We start from the raw sequence: 22,128 nt of genomic DNA on the forward strand, positions 1-22,128 counted from the left end.
GAAAATCTTTGATTTCAGGGGATAGCCCCAAGTAAACCCAGATTTGGACCACCCTAACCAATGTGAAGCTAAAACTACAAGATAAATGAGATGTTACTGAAAGGAACAATATTCAAATCTGCAGCTCAATTTTTAAATATTGGATCCATAATCTACAAAAACTGAGCCCGGCAATGGACAAGCAATTACTTAGTTTGATCAATCAGTTCTTGATTCTCTATCTTACAAATTATTTCTGGGAAGAGAACACACAATCATTGATTTGAGATTTTTTAAGGTAGTACAATTTAAAAAAAAAATGGAAAAATTTCGGGGGGGGCTGCAGCCCGGTAGCCCCCCCCCTGGCTACGGGCCTGAGAGGGCTGCATATGACTAGCCGATCAAAAGCAACGCGATTCTTGGGCGCGGTTGAACCCTCGCATGGACTCATATGTATGTAGAACAGGAAATGGTTCTAGTACCCGGCATGGATCCTGTAAGTAGACTAGTGCAGAAAATGCAACGAAACCCGATTTAATCCCACCTGGGGTGAGATAGAGCCTTTCGTACAAAAGGAAGATAACGTCAGTTGATTTTTTTTTTTCAAAGAAATAGCAAAAACAAAAGCATTTTCGATTTTGAAAATCAGATCAAGAGAATCAGCAGAGAATTAGCTCACAATTTGCGATGTTCGTAATGTTTTCTGCCTAACGCTAAATTATTTGTATTCTCTGAATGCTTTTTTCATTTTTCAGAATATCAAGAATTACCGAGAAAACAAAATAATTCCGTCTTGTTCCAGAGCGTTAAAGTGGTTACAAAATGACTGGCAGAAAGTGTTTCCGCACCCGAGAATTTGCCGTGTTGTAAACGATGTAACGATAAAGCCGCTTAAAATATCTTGAAAGCTTTGAAACGCCAACTGGATTTCACTAAACTGACATTTAGGCGTTAGTCAAAATTGTGAGCTTTGAATAAGCAAGCCAGAAAATTATGTAGTATGCATTGAGGCGTTTTTGGGATTGGGAAGTATTCGGTACGACTTCACTACGACAAACGCAAATGTACCGAGTGAACCACCTTGGCTCATACGCTGGGTTCATTGCCGACGAGCCGACGCATGCCTTGGTGCGCTGGTACGATGAACCAACATACTAACACACAAAAAGGCTCGTACCGAAGCTAAAAAACCAAACCGCGATGTGCGTTTTCACTGGCGCATAGAAAGCTTGGACTCTCACCAGCAATATGGTCGCTCAGAGATTGATCAGAGAATGAGCAAGAAAAAGAAAGAAAGGCAAAAATTTAGAATGGGGCTTCAGAACGGATAGCTGCTTGTGTCGTGTTTGCGTTCACTGCAGCTTAGTATAGATAATCATGATAGGCGATGTATGATTAACGAGCAATCGATAGGTCAACTTGTACAAAAAGAGGGTAATCTAGTATCAAAACGCTATAGGGCCCTTACAGAGTGGACGCTGCAAGCGACGCTACAAGCGACGCGACTAATTTGACAGGCGAAGCGACTACGCGCGACTCATTTGCGGCCAGCAGAAATCGCTCGCCTTTTCAGAGTAGAAGCGATTTTTCGCTGCGCTACAAGCGACGAACAAGCAACTGTCAAATTGGTCGCGCGACCGACCTGTGCAAACCGAGGTCAGTCGCTTGCAAATCAAGCGATTTAAATTGATTCTGATGTTTTGTTCAGCTTTTCGCTATTCAAAATTTTGAACAAAATGAGCAGAAGAATTGTTTAATGCAATAAATAAAGTACATTTAATTAAAAAATTGCAAAATGGTTCGACATGAATTTTAAATTGTAAATAAAAAATAAAAAAAATCAAAAATCTTTATATTGGAAGGGCATATCAGAAAGGGTACACCGAAATAATTTGGTGGCCATTGGCCACTCCGGAACCGGTTCTGAATGTCCTCCGAGGAACCACCGAAGTGACCAATACCTGATAAGAGCAAAACCGGTCAATATTGGTATCGAAATTCTTCATTTTGGAAGGACATCTCAAAAATGGTCCACCAAAATAATTTGGTGGCCACTCCGGAACCGGTTCTAAATGTCCTCCGGGGAACCACCGAAGTGGCCAATATCTGATCAGAAGAAAACTAGTCAATGTTGGTATCAAAATTCTTCATATTGTAAGGGCATCTCAGAATGGGTCCACCGAAATAATTTGGTGGCCACTGGCCACTCCGGAACTGGTTCTAAATGTCCTCCGGGGAACCACCGAAGTGGCCAATATCTGATCAGAAGAAAACTAGTCAATGTTTGTATCAAAATTCTTCATATTGGAAGGGCATCTCAGAAAGGGTCCACCGAAATAATTTGGTGGCCACTGGCCACTCCGGAACCGGTTTTGAATGTCCTCTGGGGAACCACCGAAGTGGCCAATATCTGATCAAAGCAAAACCAGTCAATATTGGTATCGAAATTCTTCATTTTGGAAGGACATCTCAGAAATGGTCCACCAAAATAATTTGGTGGCCACTGGCCACTCCGGAACCGGTTCTAAATGTCCTCCGGGGAACCACCGATGTGGCCAATATCTGATCAGAAGAAAACTAGTCAATGTTGGTATCAAAATTCTTCATATTGGAAGGGCATCTCAAAAAGGGTCCATCGAAATAATTTGGTGACCACTGGCCACTCCGGAACCGGTTCTAAATGTCCTCCGGGGAACCACCGATGTGGCCAATATCTGATCAGAAGAAAACTAGTCAATGTAGGTATCAAAATTCTTCATATTGGAAGGGCATCTCAGAATGGGTCCACCCACGAGGTGGTCACTCTACATATATTTCCTATATGGCATATGTTGATCCGTAGTGCATCCATATTTACGGTCATGCGTGATTCCTACATGCGATTTATTTCAGTGTGGTTCTCTCAGCTGTCATTAACATGGCGCGTATTGTTTACAAATATAAAATTTATTGGAAATAATTTTTCATCGAGGTACTCCACCGGTTCCCTTGCAATCTTTTTACTGCGTAACGACAAGCGGACAAAAAAAACGACAAGCGGACAAGCGCCACGGTAGACCAAGCCTCGGTTGCCCTACGGATCATTACCCTCACCCTCGCGTCTTCCGAAAACCGCCAACTAGCTCGAGCAAACAACATTAACCAATTCGCCGTCACGCAACAGCTCAATCTCCAGGTCCAGCTCGCTTAATCAAACCTCCGGCGAGGCCATCAACAAATCCAACTACGTGTGCTGGCCGTCGGAGCACCTGCAGCACCAGCAAGAATCCTCAGTGTTCGTACTGCCACCACGCCAAACTCCAACTTTTTCACAGTGAACGGCCCGAGCGGTTTAGGCTTTCAGGATTTTTGTGATATTTACTCGTAGAGTCAAAACAGATCAGTAAACTTCACTTATTTGTGTATTACACTTTTTTAAAGATTACATTTTTTTCGCTAACACTCTCAACTTTTACGCGCACGATCACATCACTCAACTTTTTGTTGCTAATTTCATTAAGACCTTCGTCGAGCCAATTCTCTACGTTGAAGCCAGACTTGTCCTCCAGACCTCTTCACCGAGCCATGCCAGACCCGAACTCCTAAGTCCCGGGTGGACTCTTCACGGCGGCTAAGTCCCGGCGGACTCTTCACAGCGGCTAAGTCCCGGCGGACTCTTCACAGCGGCTAAGTCCCGGCGGACTGCGGCCTCCACCGCTAAGTCCGGCTGGACTGGGGCCTCTGCTACTGGTGGCTGCTGGCGGGTCCGGCTGGTCTGGGGCTTCTTCAGGATCTGGAACTGGACTGGGCTTGAACTGGCTGGAACTGACTGGAACTAACTCGAACTAACTGCCCTCCTCAAGAATTTTGGGGTTTTTATAGTCAGTCCCCGAAAACTCTACTAAATTTTGTTCTACTAAAAGTGGTCCGTTTCGATGAGAAGCATCGATGAACCTCATGAATTAAATTATGCAGACCTCTGCAATTCTTCATGACTTTCCGTATGGTGTAGTGAGTACACCTCAAAATCGGAAGTCATGGGTTCGAACCATTGTCGTGAAACTTTAAATTATGTTATTGGAATATCAAAATTATGTTCCTAAAACATTCTCAAAAATGTTGGTCAATAATGAGAAGGTCGAATTCTCCATTGAACAAACATGCCAATGAATTTGGTTAAGCCACACCCTCAATTTCCCCTGTGTAATAACATCGCACATTCATAATTGAAAGCTTAACCATTTTTTTGATTGCCTAACAATTGGCGAAATTTAATAAAGGGCTTTTCAGGTGAGGATGACTCATAATCCACACCTGTACATAAGCTTAATTATTTGTCGCGCAACGCGAGTCGACGGGTAAAATTATTTATGCTTGCGTAAGCGCGCATGGTCAGAACTGTGGTGAGGATCGAAAAATGGAAAAATTTAATGATTTAAATTTGAGGTCGCTGCATTCCCCCACACTTACCAGCTAGATGTTTGTATTCTTGAAAAGCATTAAGAACATCTATCGAAAGTTATTTGTAGGTTGAAATAATATTCCCAAAGTCAATAATTTAAATTGTGTAAAAATTACTTTGCAAAAATTCATAAAAAGATACTTTAATGGCTGGCTATAAAAAATTGATTTAAAAGAAATTGGTTCGGTTAATCTCCCCCACACTTATCAGCTAGATTATCGTCTGTGACGAGTTGGTGTTTATTCGGGGAAAGAGTAGGAATTCACAGTGGGTGGTGTTTAAATAATATCTTGCGCGTGGCATGGCCTCCTGCGCCTAAAGCTACTTAAAACTAAAACCAGGGTCGCACTTAGGGTTGACTCACAACACCCCCTCTCAAACCTAACGTGCTTCGATGCTTCTTGAATGAAACAGCTGGGAGACCCTTGGTGAAGACATCCGCGAGCTGGTCCTTTGTCGGGATGTACTGCAGCTTGATGAGCTCGTCCTGGATACACTCACGGATGTAGTTGTAGCGTATGTCCAGGTGTTTCATCCGCTTCTGGTCTCGTGGCTCCTCCGCGATGTGAATGCACGACTGGTTGTCCTCGTGAATTACAGCCGGCGCGTCAAGCGCGATCCCGAAATCGCTCAGCAGGTTCATCAGCCAAATCGATTCGCAGGCAGCTTGGCTGAGGGACACGTATTCGGCTTCGGTCGACGAGAGTGACACAGTGGCTTGCTTCCTGCTTGTCCACGAGACTGTGTTGCCGAACACCTTGAACACGAACCCAGATGTTGAGCGACGATCATCGATGTCGCTTCCCCAGTCCGCGTCCGCAAATCCCACCAGCGGGTCGGCGTTCTCGGACCGTTTGTACTCCAGGCTGAACTCCTTCGTTCCTTGCAGGTACCGCAGGACACGCTTCAAGTGGATCCAATGCGTGTCAGTGGCGGCGCTCTGGAAACGGCTCAGGAAGTTCACCGCGATGCTGATGTCGGGCCGCGACGACAGCATCAGATACGTGAGGCATCCGATTAGCTCACGGTAAGGATGTTCTGTGACTGCTTCCTCTTCCTTCTTGCGAGCCAGCTTCACGTTCGCTTCCAGCGGCGTTCCGAGGGGCTTGCATTGCTCCATCCCAAATCGCTTTAGCAACCCGGAAACGTACTGAGACTGGTTGATGGTCAACGTACCTTTCTCGACGTCGCGCTCGATCTTCAGCCCTAGGAAGTTCCGAAGCTCCTCCAAGTCTTCCATCTCGAACTCTTTGGCCAGCTGCACCTTCACGTTCTTCAGCTCCTCCAGAGAGTTGGACGCCAGCACAATGTCGTCCACGTAGAGCACCAGGTACAGTTTAACGTCCTTCGTGACCTTCGTGTACAGACAGCAATCGTACGGCGACCGCTTGAACCCCAGCTTGAGGATGAACTGGTTGAACCTCTCGTTCCAGCTCCTTGGCGCCTGCTTCAAGCCGTACAGGGATTTGTTTAGCTTGCATACCTTACTCCCCCTCTCAAATCCTGGAGGCTGTCGCATGTACACGGTTTCGTTCAGGTGCCCGTTCAAAAATGCTGTGCGGACATCCATCTGGTGCAGGTGAAGATTCTGCTGAACCGCTACAGCCAGCAGCGTGCGAACGGTGCTCATCCGGACGACAGGGGCGTACGTTTCCTGATAGTCGTACCCCGCACGTTGCGAGCATCCCTTCGCGACGAGCCGTGCTTTGTACCTGGCAGCGGTACCGTCTTCCTTCTTTTTGATTCTGAACACCCACTTACAGGACACAACTCGGCGACCAGTGGGAGCCTCGACGAGGTCCCACGTGCGGTTCTTCTCTAGCGACCGCAACTCGTCGTCGATAGCACGCTTCCACAGCGGCCAGTCGTCGCGTTTCTGCAGCGCTTCAATGGTGTCGGGAATCTCGTCCACGTAGGCCTCGGCGTTCAACGCAAAGGCGACGCAGACGTCGTGGTCGTGCCTCGCAGGCCGCTTTTGCTCCAACTCGTAGTCGGAGAATCGGGCCGGACGCTTCCTGGCACGTCCGCTTCTTCTTTCAGCCGCAGCTTCCTCCTGTTCCGGTGCTGCGTTCTCTTCTGGCACTTGGTCTTCTTCTTCGGGCACTTCTTGGTCAAACACTTCGTCATCTGACTCGGATTCTACGTCGGAGTCCACTAGCACTTCCACAACTTCTTCTTCTTCTTGCTCCGGATCAGGATCATCGTCACTGTCCAGTTCTTCGTGTTCTTGTTGGCGCACGATAGAATCTGAGACCATATGATCGTCCGTGTAAACTTGCTTGTGCATCACTTTTTCTTCCACTTTTACGTCTCTGGCGACGATCACTTGCTTCTTCACAGGATCCCACAGACGATAGCCATTCATCCCGTAGCCGACCAGGACACACACATGGCTCTTCGCACTCAGCTTCGACCGCTTCTCCTTCGGAATGTGGGTGTACGCCTTGCTGCCGAAGACACGCAGTTTCGACACGTTTGGCTTGCGTCCGAACCACATCTCGTACGGCGTTTTCGCGTCCCGAAGCGCAGCCGTGGGACTCCTGTTGATCACGTGCACCGCAGCCAGCACCGCTTCACTCCACATGTTCCAGTCGATTTCCGCGTCTTCCATCATGGCACGTGCACGCTCCATCACCGTCCGGTTGAACCGCTCCGATTTCCCATTCTGCTCCGGAGTGTACGGTACGGTCGGTTCCATGACGATACCAGCGTCGTCGCAGTACTTCTTGAACTCGGTGTTGATGTACTCACGGCCGTTGTCACTTCTCAGTCGGGCAATTTTGGTTCCGAAGTGAGCAGTGGCCATCGCCGCGTACTTCCGGAACGCATCTAACACCTCACTCTTCGCCTCAAGGATGTAAACAGCAGCGAAGTGAGTGTAGTCGTCGATGAAGCTCACGAACATCTTCTTGCCGTTCCAGGATGCCGGGTTGAACGGGCCACACACGTCGGAGTGGATGAGCTCCAAGGGACGCGAAGAACGAGGCTTGGTCGCTTCTTCAAACGGCAACCTCGCTTGCTTCCCCTTCATGCAGCACTCGCAAATCTCCTTCTCTGGCTTCGCGTTCTTTCCAACATCCAGTCCCTCGACCATCTCGTTCCGGATCAGCTTCATCAGACCAGTATTCCCGATGTGTCCGTACCGGCGATGCCACAGCGACAACTTGCTCTCCGACTCACCAACCATGGCCGATCCACGCACGACTTTCACATCCAGCTCGTACAAACGCCCGTTCTGTTTCGCCGTACACTTGACCTCTCCGTCCTTCGTGATTCGCGCACCTTTCTGGCCAAAAATCACCTCCATGCCGCGCTCGGCAACCTTCTTCACGGAGAACAGGTTCGTCAGCAATCCAGGCACGTACAGAACGTCGCGAACCGTGCAGTTCAACGTCCGCGTTCCGATGTCGGCCTTCATTTTGACGTCACCAACGTAGCGACCCTCGAGCGTCACTCCAGCCTTGGCCACGTTGATCACCGTGGGGGATTCCATCCGTCGTATGTTCACCAGTAGACCCTTCTCGCCAACCATGTGCTCGGACGCACCACTGTCCAGTACCCACCAGAACTTTCCGTGTGTCTCCACGCTGTTGGCTTCTTGCGCTACTGACACAAACGACACGTCATCGTTCGCTCCGTCCTTCGTTTCCGCCGCGTGTGCCTTCCCCTTCTTCCGGCGATGCGAGCTTCCGGCGGCCTGTTCCGCTTTCTCCTTCTCCGGGCAGTCCGCCTTCTTGTGTCCAGGTTTGCCGCAGGCGTGGCACTTGAACGTAAATTTGCCGCCTTTTCCCGCAAACGCTGAACTCGGCTCCGCCTTGGGCTCAACCTTCACTGCAAGATGGTGCCGTTCCACGTCCTCGTTCAAAAGCCGTGACTTGATGAATTCCATCGAGCATTGCTCGACCGGCAACGTCTTCAGCACGGTAATCAGCTGGGCGTAGGACTTCGGCATCGATTGCAGCAGGAAAAACACTTGCACCGGCTCGACGAACTTGATGTTGGCCGCTTCCAGCTCCCGGACCACCCTCTCGAACTCCAGAATGTGCTCCTCCATGTCCTGCTCTTCGTCGTACCGCAAGGTGGTAAACTGGTTCAACAGCAGAAACACGCCGGAAACTCCCTTCTTGTCGAACGCCTTCTGGAGGGTGTCCCAAATGGCCTTCGGAGACCGCTTTCCACGGATTCTTTCCAGCTGCGAGTCGGCAATCTTGTGGAGCAGGACCGACACACACTTCGCGTCCTCTTCTCTTCGGACGTTCCGAAGCGCTTCCTTCCGCGCCTGTTCCGCCGCATCATCCGCCTCCACCTCCGGGAAAAACGGTTCCTGCTCCAGTGTCCGCTGAACACAGTGAAAAATCTTCAGTTCCCGGAGGTAGGCCTCCATCCGAAGACTCCAATTTGGCCAATTCTTCCCGTTGTACAGGTACACGCGCGGATTTTGTTCGTATTCCATCGCGAGCACGTTTCTTTCCACGTTTTACTTCCCGAAAAAACTTCACTCAAAATCGAATCGCGAAAAATGGCGTCACCTTCCCGAACTCTGCGCACGTGGAAAAAAAAAATTTTCCTTCCGATCGCGGTTACTATGGCAACGCGCCACGCGATGTGCTGGGCCACACAACCTGACGAGTTGGTGTTTATTCGGGGAAAGAGTAGGAATTCACAGTGGGTGGTGTTTAAATAATATCTTGCGCGTGGCATGGCCTCCTGCGCCTAAAGCTACTTAAAACTAAAACCAGGGTCGCACTTAGGGTTGACTCACAACAGTCTGAAAGAAATGATCATCTATGGAAAGAATATTGTCGGGTGTAGTGATCGTGCGGTTTACAATCTGTTCTTCTTGTGCTTTCTTGTAAATTGCTCTTTTGATTTTTCTACTATAACATTATTTTCATTACTCTTTTGATCTTCTGTCCTGTTAAATTACTTGAATTACTGTTTTGAACTTCTCTTGTAAAAATATTTTCGTTGAAACTGATTTAAATAAACTTGCATTTGAAATTAATTTTCGTTATCTCTCCTAAAAAAATAATTGCATTTTTCCCACTGTAAGCAAAATTTGTTGTTGTTGTAGAACTGTGTTGATCGGCTGGTTGTTATCGTCGTCGTCTTCCATCAAAAATCGTCTTTATCGTGAGGCTATTCATTCCACAGTGACTTGGTCAATTGGTCAGTTTTCGAGGCTAAGGTGTTGAATTTCGTCGATTAGTGCAATTGTCGTTTCCATCATGAATTATGCTTCATAACTCAACTGTGAGTTGACTGTGGTCAATTTTGAGAGTGCATTGACTTCTCTCTTGCTGAGTATTGTGAATTGTTCGTAAATCCAGTATATTTTTGTCCAAAATTGACTTTTCCGGATGCTTTGTATCTTTGACAATCTCAAATTATTGACATCGGTTGATGTAATTCTTTTTCCAAATGTTTAGGACATGTCGTTTGTCCGAAATTGTCTTTTCGTGTAATTTACAACTTTGGCTTTTGTAAATTAATGACATCGGAGGGCTTTTGTTAATTTGATTATTATCCACCGGTGTCTACCGCGGTAAATGAAATACTTCATTTTGACATTTCCAGATACATTTTCGTGTAGCATGTGTTGTCACGCGGTGGGTGCGTTCAGTGCTACCGTTGTTGCAGCACCTTGTGAACGCTTTCCAAAAACGTCAGTTTGACAAATAGAACTCAGTGAACGTATCCCAGAAATGTCAGATTGACAACTGTCAGTTTTATATCAAAACAAATGTATTTCAATTTCTTCATCTTGCGCGTTCAATTTTTTCAAAATAGTGTAATTTGATTTATTGAAATATTTTTGTGGGACCTATTCTCGGGGTTGCAGAAAGTTGATTGCAAAGTGGAAAAAGTTGGTTGCAAAGTGGAATCGATCAAATCGTCGAGTTGTTCCTGCTGTAAGAGAGTTTTCGGAACATTACAAGCTGTTCCTTTTCGGCGGATTTCGAAAGAAAAAAAAGATCGGCGATTAAAACCAGCACCAGTGCGAGACAGCGTGTGGATGCTCAGGAATAATTTGAGGTTTGTGGCCGTGGTTTCTCATTCCAAAAAGGTTTTTTCCCACTATTTCCCATGTTTTGTGTCTTTCAGCAATTTAATGAATGCGTAAGTGCTGGCGGAAATCACGGAGCAGGGGGAATCTGCGCAGCAGGAGGAAATTCAACAAGTGGTGCTGGTGGATTTTAATTGAGGAAAGTACGCCGACTGTCTCGTCCACCGCGTCCTCACGGCGGCCCTCGACCTCGCCGAACCACCCGCACGAACCCCCGACGAACTCAGCCAGCTCGCCAACTTCTGCAACGGCCAAACTGGCCGGCGATTCCAGCTCGCTGCTCTACTTCAAAAACTACCTCAGGAAGGCCAAGAGCATCGAAACGACTGCCGCCGTCTCGGACATTGGCCAGCATCTGCTCGAGCTGGTGCTGATCACCACCGGGCACGTCTGCAAAGTTAGCTACAAGGTAAGCGCCACCAACCTCCTTCAAACCAACCCCCCTTTACGCTCCACTATTTCAGCAACTCGCCAAGGTGGCGGACTTAAAGCTGACCGAGGACACCAAACCGTTCCGGCACTGCATGCTGCTGCCCAAGTACCGCAAGATCGGGCCCGCCGAGCTGCGGCTGTTTTCCAAGGTGCGCGTCACCGTGCAGCTGGTGAAGGAGGTGGTCAAGGTGACGAGCGTGCCGCCGCCACTAGCGTAGATGCAGAGCAAGGAATCGTCGGTAGAAGCGCGAGCGGCGGATTTCGGAAGTAAAAAAGAATCGACGAAGATGATTCCTTCCAGTTTCTAGGCTATTAGAATCAGCACCACTGCAAGACACCGTGTGGATGTTCCGGAACAATTTGAGGTTTGTGGCCGTGGATTCTCATTCCAAAAAGGTTCTTTCCAACTATTTCCCATATTTTGTGTCTTTCAGCAATTTAAGGAATGCGTGAGTGCTGGCGGAAATCACGGAGCAGGGGGGATCTGCGCAGCAGGAGGAAATTTGGCAAGTGGTGCTGGTGGATTTTAATTGAGGAAGAATAATCATTACTCTACGCTAAATCTGCTGCTGGAGTTTGGCGCGCAAAAGGACACATCCAGCAGATTATTGAAAAAACGGTATAATTGACACTACACAAAAAGCTCCAGGCCAAACTGCAGATTCCGGCTAATTGGAACAAGATTCTTCACATGCGTAGTGACGGGACGTCAGTGAATTGAACGCAATCGGTGCCGGGTAGTCTCCAGCGGATTGTCACTTGACTTAACGAATGCTGGCACCAGAACGAGCACCAAATTCGCATCGGACGATCCTCGTGCTGGGTGCGATGCCGAGCATCATACATGCTAAAGATGCTGATACCGGTCCTGGCGGAGAGCCGATCCCACAACGAGTAACCGGAGCAGATCTTACATGCTTCCGCATCAAACAAGCCTGTTATTCCGGAACCACAATTATGAACTATTTATATGTAAATGTACACGTTATGAGATTGTGAACAAAAATTGTTTAATATGCTTTTTTGCAATTCCGTCGTGAAACTACTTACTTTTCCTGTCATTCTTGAACGACGAAATAGCCTACTTTTCTGTACCAAAAATAACAGAATCGAATAGCAACACTTTTCAAAATAAATGCTGAAAAATTCTACTTTTCAGCACTGAAATGGGTGCTGAAATATTGAACTTTTCAGCACTTGTTTCGAAAAGTAACACTTTTCAACATTTTTTTTTGATTTAAACGATTTGTTGACAAAATACATAAAAAAAATTTACTTTAAATTGCACTCAATGGGTGTTTTTCGGAATTGCAAAAAATGTTGTATGGAACTCGTTGCAAAACTTGATTTTTTCAGCACTCGTCGTATTTATCCAACTCGGTGAACCTCGTTGGATAAATGTACGACTTGTGCTGAAAAAAACCTCTTTTTGCAACTTGTTGCATAAACTACTTTTTTACCAAAACCCGGCAATTGGTTTCTATTTGACTAACATTTTTCGAGGGCTTTCATACCACCAAAGCGACAATTTTGCATGATTGATTCTTTCAATAGCTTATATTTTTTCAAACGCAATTTTTCAAAATAGTGAAAATGAAAAAACCTTCTACTGCTACTGCCCACATCTTGACCCACATAGGATGATATTTTGAGCAACTTTTATTTTACAAAATACTTACCTTCTCTTGTTATATGATTTCTTAAACTAAATTTATTCAGATTTATTTATTGTTACATATATGCATCCAGGGTTGTTACGGACGGCGCGGATCGCGCGGATGGCGCGTTTCGCGCGGATTTGCTGACTAATTTTGCTCAGGCGCGGATTTCGCGCGGATGACAATTTTGATAAATAAATAGATAAATAGATAGAATTACTTTCAAGTTATTAACACTGGAACGCCCAACGCATGTCCAACTTACACGGACGCCCAAGCCTCCCAAAAAAGTTGGAACGGTAACTTCAACTCGCTGGTTCTCGGGCATAACTCAACCAATCGGGACGATTCTTGTTTCCAGTAATTTGTAAGAATGTCTAGATGATCCTAGAACTTTGCAGAACTTAATTTGATCAAATCTGTAATTTCTGCGACCGAAAACATCGTTCCACCTTTTTTCAAAACGACTGCCTCCGCGGAATTTTTGGTGAATTTTTTTTTGTACGCGAAAAAAAAAGTTGGAACGATGTTTTTAATCGCAAAAATTACAGATTTGATCAAATTAAGTTCTGCAAAGTTCTAGAATCATCTAGACATCCTAACAAATCACTGGAAAGAAGAATCATCTTGATTGGTTGAGTTATGCCCGAGATCCGTTGAGTTGAAGTTACCGTTCCAACTTTTTTGGAGCCTTGGGCGTTGGAATGTTAAGAAAAATATTATCAAGAATTAAGAGAATTTGTTTTTTTTTTCAATTGAGTGCAATTTCAATTTCTTTTTAATAGATTTTTTTTCTGAAAATGTTTGTTTGTATTTTCTTAATACGAACCGTCGAAAAATTAAGATGATATAAAAGATTATTTTTTAAATGTATGGATGATAATTTCTTAAATAAAATTATTACTACACTTAACTCATTTCTGAATATATCCGGCTCTGAATATGTAAGAAATAGAATAGAAATATTTTTCTAAATTTAAACATTCTTGGCGAAAAATATAATGATCAGAACATTCGAAATTAATGCTCCATCATTCAAAATTCAAATTTCCAAAATTCGAAACTTTTTTTTTGTATTTTAATAGTTTTTTTTATCAAAATTTTTAAAATTCAGGTAAAAAAAAATCGAAATTCTTAAATTCTCAAATTCTTAAATTCCTCAATTCTTAAACTCTTAAATTCTTAAATTCCTTAATTCTTAAATTCTTAAATTCTTAAATTCTTAAATTCTTAAATTCTTAAACTCTAAAATTCTTAAATTCTTAAATTCTTAAATTCTTAAATTCTTAAATTCTTAAATTCTTAAATTCTTAAATTCTTAAATTCATAAATTCTTAAATTCTTAAATTCTTAAATTCTTAAATTCTTAAATTCTTAAATTCTTAAATTCTTAAATTCTTAAATTCTTAAATTCTTAAATTTTTAAATTTTTAAATTCTTATATTCTTAAATTCTTAAATTCTTAAATTCTTAAATTCTTAAATTCTTAAATTCTTAAATTCTTAAATTCTTAATTTCTTAAATTCTTAAATTCTTAAATTCTTAAATTCTTAAATTCTTAAATTCTTAAATTCTTAAATTCTTAAATTCTTAAATTCTTAAATTCTTAAATTCTTAAATTCTTAAATTCTTAAATTCTTAAATTCTTAAATTTTTAAATTCCTAAATTCTTAAATTCTTAAATTCTTAAACTCTAAAATTCTTAAATTCTTAAATTCTTAAATTCTTAAATTCTAAAATTCTAAAATTCTTAAATTCTTAAATTCTTGAATTCTTAAATTCTTAAATTCTTAAATTCTTAAATTCTTGAATTCTTAAATTCTTAAATTCTTAAATTCTTAAATTCTTAAATTCTTAAATTCTTAAATTCTTAAAGTCCTAAATTATTAAATTCTTAAATTTTTAAGTTCTTCAATATAACACTTTTTGTCATTTTCTTAGTTCGTATAATTATTTAGTTAGGAGAAAGCCATATTTTAGTTTAGAGAAACTTTGAGAAGAAAATAAAAGAGTAATTTCGTGCTTCGATTTTACGAAGTAAAATTTTTGCGAGGATTATCGAGTACAAAATCCCTAGATTTTGACATTTTAAATTTTCGGATTCGAAAATTTTGCGATTTTTCTATTTTATTTTAATTTGTTTTCAAAGCAACGATATTTAAAGTGTTACAATTACTGCTAGTATTTTATTTTTTTTTGCGAAGAAAATCAGAAAACCCACTTGGATTAAATTCAACGGTACTAATCCAAAAGTTTTCTGTATTATTCTTTTTTCGTTTAAATAAAATGACAACAAAAAAATAAGGACAGGAAGCAAGAAACGAGAAACAGAAAACAAAAACCAAAACAGAAAACGTTTTAAAATTCGAATTAAACTGACTGGTTACTAGTACCAACTGAACCCACTGGGCGAGTTTTTTTTTTCGATCTAGAAACGCTTACCACGTTTCAGGGCCGCCGGCGGCTCATGGGTTTCTCCAGGCCCAACCTCGCAAGTGACATCCTGCAGAAGATGGCTATGCTGCCGCTGCTGTAATGGAGCTTTACCGCAGCTGCTAGCGGAGTTTGCGCCGTGGCCCTATTGATGGATTTTTTTGTTTGTTTCTCAATAAATGGTATAATTTATTTTGTAACAAAAGCAAATATTTGTTTTTTTAAAAGCGTCACTCATCTTGACATCGTCCAGCACCATATCGTCGAGCAACTCCTCCAGGTTGATGCGCGGCACCGAGGGGTCGGCCATATCGTTGACGTCCACCAGCATAGACTGCTGCCTGGCGGCGTCATTGAAGATGTTGATGTTCTATCGCATTTCCGGATTCTCCTCGAGGAACTCGTTGTAGTCCGCCTCGATGTCCGTGTCCAGTGCGCCCACCTCGGTGAGGTTTGCGTTCCAGTTGCGGGACTGTTTGCGCAGGGATTTGTCGTAGTATTTCTTGACCAGCAGCAGCTCCAGAATCGCGTCTTACTTGAGCTTCTCAAAGTTGGCGTTGATGATGTTGGCCTCGGCCCGAGCACGGAATCGCCCACTTTGAGGAGGTGACCCAGGTTGGACCGGGTGTGCATCGTGTTCTCGTTGATGCCCAGTTCGGACCCTTTCACGAAACAAACGGGGGAACTTTTTCTTTACGTTGTCTCGGACAATCTCCACGTCCATCAGAAACCACCATTTGCTTGGGGTTGCAAATCTTCTCGAAGGGACTCTTCCAGAAGGATCAATCAGGTGAATCGCGTTGGCTTCCTTGGTGATCGACGAGATGTACCCCAGGGTCGTGTGCAGCTTCTTTCCCAAAAAGACGAGATTTCCTTTGGAAATAGGAACCACGTCTAGCGCGTACGAATACTTGTAATTGTACGAATTGCTGTGAATGTCGTGCGAAATCAGCTTCTTGGAGTTGGTCACCTTGACCGGCATGACAGCCGTCCATGGCCTCGCCAACCTTTTCAACCGCTTCAGACAAACCGACAGAAGTTTCTTCGACTCCAGACTGCACTGGACCCACTCGCTCGGCGGATTCAGGTAACGCTCGCAGTTCCGGCAGAAGAGCACAATCAATCGGAATGTTCGCCGTAATGTCCACGTGCGTCAGCAGGCAAGCCACGGCACATATTCGACGGATTCAGCTTGATCGGAGTTTCGCAATCGCAGCACAAACTGATAGAAAAACATTCCCATATTAACATTTCTACTTTAAATCGTTTCCCAGCACTTACCTTCGCTTTAAGTTTGTTCTTCCTCAGAAGGCGGGAGCAGTTTAAAAAAACACATTTTTGAATAAAATCACTAACTTTGATGCACTCGTTAAACACCGACTTTGAATTTATGAAAAAAAAAACAAACAAACAACTGTCAAAAATCAAAATCTACCGCTTTGGTGAGCTGCTGCACCTAGCTTTTTGTGTGGTGAGCCTGGTCAATGTTTTGGTGGAATTTCAGCAGAGAAATGTTTCATTTGAAATATTCTGAAATGTGTCATGCGACACCCGCGCGTCGCATGAAGTATTTCAAGAAAATTTACCGCGGTTAACCGCAATCCAATTAACAAAAGCCCTCGGATGATGTTATCCTTTTCCATAGTTTCAGACGTGCAGTATGATCTCAACTTGCAATTTTGTTCCATAATTGATGTTTCTCATTTCGATCATCTTTACTTCGCTTAATTCCACATTTCAATTTGGTAATTTGTTTTACGTGAATGTCTCGTTACCAAAAAATGCGTTTTAATTCGACTTGATCCTCATTGATATGACCTTTAACAACTACATCAACACCGTTACCTGTTCAACTTCCCGCATGACTTTGCCACTCACCATCTTGCCATCACAAACTTCTGCATACGAACGCGTAGAACCTCTCAGCATACGAACGCGTCGATCATCCTTGTGTTTCGTCTCCCGTCTCTGCCATATTTTACTTCAGTTTTTTGTTTTGTTTCTCCCACAAAAAAAATCTTACTTGTTTTCTTCGCATGAACAATATTTTATAATTTTCAGGAATCTATCATTTAATTTCTGTGCAAAATTGAAAATTAAATTTACTTACAATCTTATAAATCTTGTTGATATTTTTTTATATGAAATGAGTTCTATTATTTTCAATACTAAAAAAAAAATCAGTTCTAATTGACTATTATTTTTATACTTGAATAAAAAAAATTACTCAATAAAGTTTTTCATTGATCTATACATCCTATCATCTTGTCATTGCAATGCTGCGCATGTTAGAATATCCTTTCTGTTATATCAACTTTTTATGAAACTTGTCTGTCACTTTGTGTTTTCAAATTTGTCAAACTCATTCAATAAATTTGTTTATTTGAATTTGCAAGATAATTAGCTGGTTCAATTATCATTCTAATGATATCGTTCTGATTTTTTTTTATCTTCTGAATTTTATCAGTTTAAAGGTGTTTTTCCCTTGAAGCATTATTTTATCCCTTGATTTTCCCTTGAAGCGTTATTTATCCATTCCCTTTAATTTTCATTTGACTATCCCCGTAAAGTGGAAATGTTTTGAAATGTTTTTAACATATTGAATCCCCCCATGGATTTCAACTGTTTTGAAGCTATATTCGACATGAAAACTCTCCCCATAGAGTACAATTGTCTACTTTGTAATCCCTTTGGCGTTGCTTTATCAGTTTATGTATCCCTAGATCGGAACTTTTACCGTCCTTTTCGATCTTTTTAAATTCCCCACGATATACTCACAAATGTTACCTTTCCTTGAGCTGTAGTTCATATTCGTCCTTGTTGAAATTGTCTTCATGATCGTCTTCCAATAGTTTCCTGTAAATCCTTCGTATTAGCGTATAAAAGTCTGAAAATATATTCTTAATACTTTGTTAAGTAAATTATAAAACACATGTTTACATTCAACATTCATTCTGGGCTGCAGTCCCTTGTCCAATTATTCTCACACACATTCTTACTTGCATACATGTTGTTTTTGAAACATTTAATAATCACACCATCTTCATTTGCTTGTCGTTGAAATTTCATTATTGTTCAGTCCGTTTGTTTTGTTTTTATTTGTAGTTAAAAATTGCGTCATTATTTTTTTCTAATACCCTATTAACCCATTTTAGCTCAATTAAGTATATTCCCAAAATTGCAACTCAACAGCTTCTTAATTGTTTCAACGTGTTTCATCACTGCTTCATTATTATGTTTATATTTGATCATAATCGCTTCACGTGTTTTTCAAAAAAAATATGTATAAACTCAGTACTGGTATTTTTCTTAATCTGTTTCTTGTTTAAACCCCATCAATTCAATCATTTATAAAAATTATCTTTCATCCCCAATTCATAACATTCTTGTTTACGCATTTTTTTTTGATAATAATCATTCATATTTTGTTTAACTCAACATTAATTCATTTATCATATCAAATCAATCATATATTATTATTTTTTCATGTTTATTTTTTATATAAAAATTAGTATTTGTAACACATTTGTTTGATTCATTTAATTCTCTTGATAACACTCGTTTTTTTCTAATTCATCAATCATATCAATTAAATAATTTTTTTTTTATTATTATTTTGTTTTGTTCAATATACATAAATAATCCCGTGTTTAAAATAAATATTTTCATTCATTGTAGTCTTTTGATATTAATCGTTTATGATACTAAGTCATTCATTGCATAAATCGCTTATTTTTTTCTTTATTTGTACTGTAATTGTCACTTCAAAATATTTTTCTTGTATTGGAGCATTTAATTATAAATTATGTTAATTGTATATTGTTAAAAACATGTTAAATGTATTTTAATACGGGTACATTCTGAACTATCATTTAGTGTTATGTTAATCATTATATTTTCTTAGTCTATTATTATGTACATCTTCAAATTTGTTTCCATTTTTAATAGTGGTCGTTTGATCGCTGTTAAATTTAACGATATCATAAGGGCCTCGCCACTTATTTTGTAACTTTTGACCAATTCCGGTTTGTACCATTTGTACTAAAACTCTATCTCCCCACATTGGTACCCAATCATTTGTCTTTTTGTCATAAATTTCCTTTCTCTTTTCTTTTGACAATATTAAGTTGTTTCTAGCAGTTTCATGAGCATCCTTGAATATATCTTTCATTGAACAAATATAGTCGTCATAATTTAAATCTGAATCATTGATTTTATAAATTGTGCTTGGTATTGTAGCTTTTCTTCCATACAAAAGTTCATAGGGAGAATATCCAGTTGATGAATTTTCTGTAGTATTGTATTCAAACATAAAATATGGTATCAATTCATCCCAACATTGTGGATCTTTGCCAATAAAATTTCGTAAATAAATTTTTAACTCTCTATTTGATCTCTCAACTAAATTAGCTTGAGGATGATATGCACTTGTGACGATCTTTTTAATGTGTAATATTTTGCATGTATGTTGCAATAATTTACTTACAAAGTTTGTACCTCGATCGGTTACAACTTCTTTAGGAGCACCAAATTTACAAACAAAGTTTTCAACAAAAGTTCTAGCAACAGTAGTACTTTCTTGGTTTTCCATGGGAGCTACAATCAAAAATCTTGTTAAATCATCTTGTATCACAAGTCCACAATTGTTTCCATTATTAGAAATTGGTAACATAACCACATCCATATAAATTTTATCAAAGGGTTCATACGATGTTGTCGTAATTTTCATTGGCATCTTATTTGCTGGCCATATTTTATTCTTTTGACAAGAATCACATTGCTTTACATAATTCAAAACATCTCTTCGCATATTTTCCCATGTAAATAAAGGACTCATTCTTTTAATCATTCGTTTACCTCCGACATGACCACCCAACGGTGCGTCGTGAAAATCTTTAAGCACTTGATCTCTATCTTCTGGTTTTACATAAATTCGTTCATTTTCTGTTGCATATAGTGTAAATGACTTTGAAAGTTTCATTGCGAAAATCGTAATAAGTTTAGTTCCAACTCTGTTTTAAATATTCTATGAGAAATAATTTGTATAACTGATGCATCTTTAGCAAAATCAGGATAATCTTTAAAGCTTTTACATAAACCATCGAAAAATTCTTCATTCTTAACTGCTGAACGATATGTTCCATTCAAAATTAAACCCCAGATTTTCTTTTGCGGGAATACAAATATATTTTCATTGGTGTAATCTTTAATACCATGTGGAAGGTCAATGTATTTACTCAATTCTTTGTGTACCGTAACACTGTTTAATATCATAAATGTAGCTTCGGCTTGTTCAAATGGTATAATATTTTTAGAAAATTTTAAAACGTTAAAATCGATATCTGTATCTTGGAAATCTTTGTAGGTAAATGTTTTATCGTTGCTATCATCGTCATTATCTAAATTTATGTCAATTTGTTGAAGTCCATTCATATTATTATTCCAATTAGTATTGTTTCTAGATGAATTCTGTCTGTTTGAAGTATTTGTTGAGTTTTGATTATCTGAAATATTTTGTCTATTTTGTTTTGCTTGTTGACGAGTTAGAATTGCTACTAATTTTGATGTCTGTTTATCATCTGCATGAATTTCATCATTATTTAAACGTGAGAGAAAATCAGCTACCACATTTTCCTTTCCTTGCTTGTAACGAATTTCACATCCAATTCCTTGGATTTTCAAACGAAGTTTTGTCAAAGTTGGTGATGTTTCCTTCAAATGCCATAGAGCTACTAACGGTCTATGATCTGTGTAAACGATAAAATCTTGGTTGTAAATAAAATGTTTGAAGTGATCTACTGCCCAAACAATAGCAAGTAGTTCCTTCTCAATAGTAAAATAGTTTCTTTCAGCCCCGATAAGCGCACGACTTGCGTAAGCGATGGGGTGATCATTTGACTTCTCATTAGTAAGAACTGCTCCGATAGCATAATCGCTAGCATCAGTTGTCAAAACAAATTTGTCATTGTAGTTCGGTCTAACTAAAACTGGTTCTGAAATTAAATAGTTTTTTAATTCTTCAAAAGCATTTTCGCATTCTTCTGTCCAAATAAATTTCACATTTTTCTTTAATAATGCATTAAGTGGCTTTCGTTTATCTGCAATGTTTGGAATAAATTTTCCATAAAAATTAACAGTTCCCAAAAATGATCTCACATTTTTAATCGTCTGCGGCCTTTTCATGTTTTTGATTGTATCAATATTTTCACTAGTTGGTCGAATACCTTCTTCATTAATAATATGCCCCAAATATCTGACTTCTTTGTGTAAAATTTTACATTTTGATGGTTCAACTTTTAAATTATGTTCATGCAATGCATTCAAAACTTTATATAAATTTTCATTGTGTTCTTCGATAGTTCTACCGAATACAATAATATCATCCAAGTATACAAACGCATTAACTGGTTGTATTTCATAAATAAGTGTGAATGTAAATTTTTGAAATGTTGATGGACTATTTTTCAGTCCCATTGGCATTCTTAAAAATTCATAATGTCCTAGAAATGTTGAAAAAGCGGTTTTCGCAGCATCCTTCGGGTTAATTGGGATTTGATAAAATCCTGATTTCAAGTCAATGGTTGAGAAATATCGAGCTTCTCCGATACTGTCCAAAATTTCGCTGATAAGCGGTATAGGATACACAAATGGTTTAGTGATTGTATTTAGGTCTCGAAAATCCACTACAATTCTGTAGCGTTTGTTGCCTTCGGCGTCTAAGTCTTTCTTTGGGATGCACACACTTAGATTTTTCTACCGTACTCGGTAAAATTTTTACCGAAATCTCAACAGGCGAGTGCTCGGTACTCAGCTCGGTAAAAGTTTAAACTACCGAGAGCTCAGTAAACGCTAATCTGACAGCTGGTTTGAACTTTTACAGAGGACCTCGGTAAAAAATTACCGGTTGCTCGGTACATATTCTGAGTTTTTACGGTGCTTACGGTAATGCTTTTTATGGATTGAATTAATTTTCCTTTTATTTATTCAAAAAGATGACCAAATTTATTCACCTATGAACATTCACAATAACATCACAACTTATTTTTTCATGATTATTAAAAAATAGAAAAATGACGACATAAACCAGCTCCTTCTAAAATGGATCAAAAGAAGAAGCT

At 40.6% G+C, this 22,128-nt stretch overlaps 1 protein-coding gene and 1 pseudogene across 1 annotated transcript; one reads left to right on the forward strand and one right to left on the reverse strand.

The window, feature by feature from the left end:
- The first annotated feature begins 10,397 nt into the window (after positions 1–10,397).
- LOC120429193 (uncharacterized) lies at positions 10,398–11,944 on the forward strand. Its single transcript, XM_039594401.2, has 3 exons — positions 10,398–10,896; positions 10,952–11,284; positions 11,354–11,944. The coding sequence occupies exons 1-2, from the start codon at positions 10,537–10,539 to the stop codon at positions 11,135–11,137; spliced, it is 546 nt and encodes a 181-aa protein (XP_039450335.1). The 5' UTR covers positions 10,398–10,536; the 3' UTR covers positions 11,138–11,284; positions 11,354–11,944.
- A 2,970-nt stretch (positions 11,945–14,914) lies between these two features.
- Positions 14,915–16,647, reverse strand: LOC120429186 (60S ribosomal export protein NMD3-like; annotated as a pseudogene).
- Positions 16,648–22,128: the final 5,481 nt, after the last annotated feature.

The sequence above is a fragment of the Culex pipiens genome, chromosome 1 (genome assembly GCF_016801865.2).
Source record: "Culex pipiens pallens isolate TS chromosome 1, TS_CPP_V2, whole genome shotgun sequence".
Taxonomy (NCBI): Eukaryota; Metazoa; Arthropoda; class Insecta; order Diptera; family Culicidae; genus Culex; species Culex pipiens.